The 5,683-nt window shown below is 34.3% G+C and overlaps 1 protein-coding gene across 1 annotated transcript; it reads left to right on the forward strand.

Annotated features, from left to right (window-relative positions):
* On the forward strand, positions 1–3,242 carry LOC117277502 (uncharacterized). The gene is made up of 4 exons (XM_033656922.2): positions 1–281; positions 1,584–1,640; positions 1,762–1,823; positions 2,657–3,242. Exons 2-4 carry the CDS (start codon positions 1,610–1,612, stop codon positions 2,930–2,932), a joined length of 369 nt encoding a protein of 122 aa, XP_033512813.1. The 5' UTR covers positions 1–281; positions 1,584–1,609; the 3' UTR covers positions 2,933–3,242.
* The last annotated feature ends 2,441 nt before the right edge of the window (positions 3,243–5,683 follow it).

Here is a 5,683-nt window from a genome sequence, read left to right on the forward strand (position 1 = left end):
CTAACGTAGGCCGAAACCCTTAGGGTTTTGGATATATTTCTCATCGTCGACTGTCTCTTAGGATTTTGCTTTTCACTGATCATCTACTCACGAATTTAAATCATATGAGTTCAACTTTTAAAGTTTTTAGATTTGAACCCATTATATTTTTAAAGTTATGGGTTCATATCTAATATTTTTGTAATTTTAGTAAATTTTTACATATAAAATTTTACTCCGCGTCAAAAGTTATGGGTTCAATTGAACCCATTGATACTACACTACATCCGCCACTGCTACTGGTAAGTGTTATGTAATCTTTTCTTATTCCTTGATCATCTTCTGGTTGCTTCTCTCACTTCTTGTTCTTCATTTTTCTTCATATTTTATTGTTGGATCTCCTATTTTTTGATTAATTCTCTACGTATTGATGATTTTTGCTTCTTCTCTTGTCAAAATTGTACTTCTTTATCCGTATTAATTTGGAAATTTTAGGGCATTTACCATTGAAATTTTGTCTTTGTATTATTATTTTTAACTTTGGGTTTTCTTAAAATAAAGAAAGATTTTTTTTTCTGGTCATTAAGTTTTCTTTCATTGTTGCTGTGCGAAAGTGAATTGTGTTTGGCGAATATTTGTGTTTGTCAATAACTTTTTTTTCCTGTATGAATCAAAATCTGGATGTAGTTTCTCTTTGTGCTAATTTTGTTCATTTGCTCATGGAAATATTTTGAAGTTAGAAGTCATGGCTATGAATTTAAGTCTTGATCAAGAGGTGTAACTTAATAATAAATTCTTGAATAAAAAGTACTAGTAGTTATAGGACCTACTCTTTTTGGGAATTCTTATTGAGAATATTCTGGTGTATCATTCGCAATAGAATGATACAATAATAACAATAAATTCAGCATAATTCCATAAGTTCTAGGAAGGGTAGTGTGTGCGCAGACCTTATCCCTACCTTGTGAAGATAGAGAAGTTGTTTCTAAAAGAATGACGAAAGACAAAAATGGCGAAGTATGCTGCTTATGTTATATTGCTTAATAAGATTAATTTTCTTACAGTCTAAGAAGTAACTGCCTTCTTAATTTAAATTGTGGCTACTTGTTTTTTGACACTAGAAACTACTGGCAATTCGTCGTCGGAAACTCTTGTAGTAGCTAGTGTTGTCAAAGGCTCATTTAAGACATATATACTTGATCTCTGAAGCTCAGAAAAGCTCAGAGAGGACGTTTCGCCTTACTTAAGCTGCGCTCCAGTGTAGGCAAGGCACCAAGACATGTCTCTTATTGCTCATGAGTTCTATCTTGAATGGAGCAATACGAGCCTACAAATATAATCGGTAAATAAGTGTATTACTTGTTAAGGGAAAACAATATGAATGAATTATTACTTCTCTCTTGAATTACATATATATGTTTTTTTCCTTACATTACGTGTTTTTTTTTAAACTAAAATCCACACTTAAATTGTGTTTTGCGCTTAAAGCCCCAATTGACCTAGATCAGTTTTTAGAGCTTTTTTCCTTTCACAACACTGGTAAATGGTAATAGCATCATTTTCATACTTCCTTTGACATGCTTATTTTCTTCAACTTGATAAAGGTGAAGAGCTATCCATTTCTGCAACCATGCAATCCACTTATCGTTGGCCACATTGGGGTTAGTATGAGGCTTTCTATTTCTTCATTTTCATTTATGGCTTGGCTTCCATTTTTTAACACGAGAAACAAAATGCTGTAATCATTCAAGTTTTTTATGTTTTTGTTGTGTTTGCTTTCAGAAAAGGAATTTAAGCCTTATGAAGAGTACAATACTCTCGGTCAAACAATTCTCATCACTAAGGTTAGTCTCAAAAATTTAAACACTCACTTTCCTCATATGTTTTCCTTGGTCATTACGATATTCCTGTGATTTATTTGTATTTTTAAATATTGTCTTGAATGCTTATCTGTTGTCACGTTGTCAGTTGTCCAAACTGATTTTTGAACACGTTGCACGTATACTCCAAATTATTTAGTATAACATTTTAATAATCGTTCAAGATTATTAAAACTTTTTTGAGTAACATAATTAAAATATAAAAAATAAAAAACAAGTTCTTGAAAATGATGATGCAATCTTTGATTTGTGACTTGGCAGTTGAGTTTAAAATTAGAAGATGAACAATCAAATTAGTTAGATATATATATATATATATATATATATATATATATATATATATATATATATATATGGTTTCTAATTACGTCTAACTTTAATTTATGAGGTATAAACATGTAATGTTGCTTATATCGCCCAACACTTTTCTATGCATTATGTTCTTGTTTATATTCCTTTTAGCTATTTCGGTTGCTCCATTATGACAATAAGTCTTGTTGTCAATAATTCTGATAAGGCATTGTAAAGTTGTCCATGTGAGAAAAATATATTGAGGAGCTATAAACATATGGAAAATTGTTAGGCCCCATGCTGCTATGCTTTCATCTTTATTGCAGAACATAAGTATATTAAAAAAAAATTGATGAATAGAATGATACTTTTTGTTTTTCCCGGTGAAATTTGCGTTCTTGGAATAAACACATAGTAGATTGATCTGTGGAAATTGTAGAGGTGCAAATAAGAGACCATGCCTTAGTATATAGATGCTTATTTCATTTATTTTTGGATTGATTCAGGCAATATTAGTCACCGATTCTGTTAATCAAAAAGAAAAAACATCAGACACCAACTCTCTTGATAAAAAAGAAGAAAAATTACGGACCCTCGTTATGTATCATGAAGAGCAGAAGAGGCCGGAGAAGTTGTATAATTTAGTGCCAGGGCAGAGCGACAAATCCCCTAACATCGTTTTTGGTGTTCTCAAAGCTGTGGGTTCTTGCAGTGTTCACCTCTTTGGTCACCTTATTTCTGAGACGGATCCCCTTGCAAATTTTGATTTTGATTTTGTTTAATGGTATCGTTACCATTATGTTTTATGGAATTACGTAAAAAATATTATTTTATTGAAAGTTTGAATCTACTTAAGGTTTCTTTTTTGCTTCCTTGACATTGATGGTTCAAGTGATGCTAGTACAGCAAAGGCTCATAATGATTATTCCATTAAAGAGAGAAAGGAGGGCCTTATAAGGAAACGGGTGCAGATGGTTCAAAGAAGGATGGAAATACAATAAAGGCTGATGATAATTTTCTTTCACGTTCATTTACGAAAATAAAGAGCTGTCAGGGAGAGAGTAATCAGGTAAACAAGCCTCGGAAGAGGGATAAGAATGTTGTTTTTTAACTGTATTTGTAAAATAATTATGGAGAAGATAAAATAACATAAATATAAATGAAACAGAATTTAATTCGAACCCACTGAATTTACAGTGTTTCCTTAAGGAATTTAATCCCCTCCTAGTACCTAAGGTTGTGGATTATTTCCTCCCAGGATAGAACGAATTACACACTGGTGTAGCGATACTTCAAATACCAATGTTTCAGCGAACACAAAATCGATAGCAAATCACACTTACTGATGCTTTGTTTGTAGTTAAAACAATGCAGAAAAAAGGAGAAGAAGTCAGAAATTCGTATGGAAAATCTGAGAGAATGGACTGGTATTTATAGCCAATGTTGAGCTCAATCTGAAGAGGTGCAACTCTTCAAATCCGAAGAGGTGCCAACTATTTCTTCAAATCTGAAGAGGTGCAAACTGTTCTTCAACTCTTCAGATTTGAAGAGGTACAAATTGTTCTTCTGAAGAGGTGCAAACTGTTTTGTAAATGTCTTTTACAAAAAGTGAAGGGCATATACTATTACGTTTGGATTTAATATTAATATTCCGTTTAAAAAAAACCGGATATTTAATAACAATTCTGTTAATATTTACTATTAACAAATAAATTTGGTCCAAAAAATTAATTAATCAATCGATCATTTGACCGAATCCGAATCCGAAGCCGAAGCCGAAGCCGTAGCCGAAGCCGAAGCCGAGCCGAGCGAGCGAGCGACGACGACGACGCGAGGCTTGCCTTCTTCTTAACTCTTTAATAGCTAGAAGAAGTGCAATTGTATATATACCCATCAAAATCCCTTCCTCTTCCAATATGGGACAATATCCCTTTGTCAAGGAGGGAAATTCAAATATTTTCAATTTTCCTCCATTTTTCATTCATCCTCTTTTAAGCTACATTTATGCTTTAAAAACCCAACAATTCCCCACATGAATGGGGAATGGCTATATCACGAAAATATGCATGAAAAATTGTGTGATTCGCAAGCAATGATTAATTGTATCAGGATAAGTAAGTTTCCCTTTGAACTTTCCGTAGTGAACTTATGTCGGATATACTCGGTCAATCGATAGATTTGATATCTTTGAACCGTCGAACTTTGGTGTATACCTAGACAACCATAAGTCACACAACCGACCCTTAACCGTCTTTGGCTCTCATTGTTGTGTTCGTTTCAGCCATGAACACCGCCTGGTTTAATAAGTGCGTAGAGAATTGGCCTTACAAAATTCTCCTTGAAGCGGCTAACACTTCACACTTACATAGGTGATTCCTAAACATGTCATCCCGTAGATACATTATTTGATATACCCCGTATCAAATTTAGAAATCATTAAAAAGCCTTAATGCTTTATCCTTGGTACTGAACATTATCTCATCACGAGAATGGACCAAAATTTTAGTTGACAATGTTGAACCGTCATTAATGACTTTGTTTGATCTCCTTGAACCTAGATCTTGGGATCTCCAGTCTTCTAGGTAGAGTTACCGCCATAATGGCTTGTTCTCGGCCATAGCCCCATTCCCCTCGATGATTTCTCAACTACCTCTCTAGTTAGGCCTTTTATAAGTGGATCCGATACATTATCGCTTGACTTTACATAGTCAATCGTGATAATTCCTCTAGAGAGTAATTGCCTAACGGTTTTATGTCTTCGTCGTATATGACGAGATTTACCGTTATACATCACGCTCCCAGCCCTTCCAATTGCAGCTTGACTATCGCAATGTATGCATATTGGTGCCAACAGTTTGGGCCAAAATGGAATGTCTTCCAAGAAATTTCGGAGCCATTCAACTTCTTCACCGGCTTAATCTAAGGCTATGAATTCAGCTTCCATTGTAGAGCGGGCAATACAAGTTTGCTTGGACGACTTCCAAGATACCGCTCCTCCACCAATAGTGAATACATATCCACTTGTGGACTTAGAATCAGTTGAACCGGTGATTCAATTTGCATCATAATATCCCTCAATCACCGCAGGATATTTACTATAGTGCAAAGCAAAGTCTTGGGTATGTTCTAAATATCCCAAAACTCGTTTCATTGCCATCCAATGAGATTGACCTGGATTGCTCGTGTATCGACTCAATTTGCTTATAGCACAAGCTATATCTGATCGTGTACAATTCATGATGTACATTAAGCATCCCAATACACGAGCATAATCTAATTGTGATATGCTTTGGCCTTTGTTCTTTGCTAATGCAAGATTCACGTCAATTGGAGTTTTTGCAACTTTAAACTCTAAGTGCTTGAATTTTCCAAGTACTGTCTTAATATAATGAGATTATGACAATGCCAGACCTTGAGGAATCTTATTGATCTTAATCCCTAGAATTAAATCAGCAACTCCCAAGTCCTTCATATCAAACTTGCTAGTTAGCATACGCTTAGTCGCATTTATGTTGGCAATGTCATTACTCATT

The sequence above is a fragment of the Nicotiana tomentosiformis genome, chromosome 12 (genome assembly GCF_000390325.3).
Source record: "Nicotiana tomentosiformis chromosome 12, ASM39032v3, whole genome shotgun sequence".
NCBI lineage: Eukaryota > Viridiplantae > Streptophyta > Magnoliopsida > Solanales > Solanaceae > Nicotiana > Nicotiana tomentosiformis.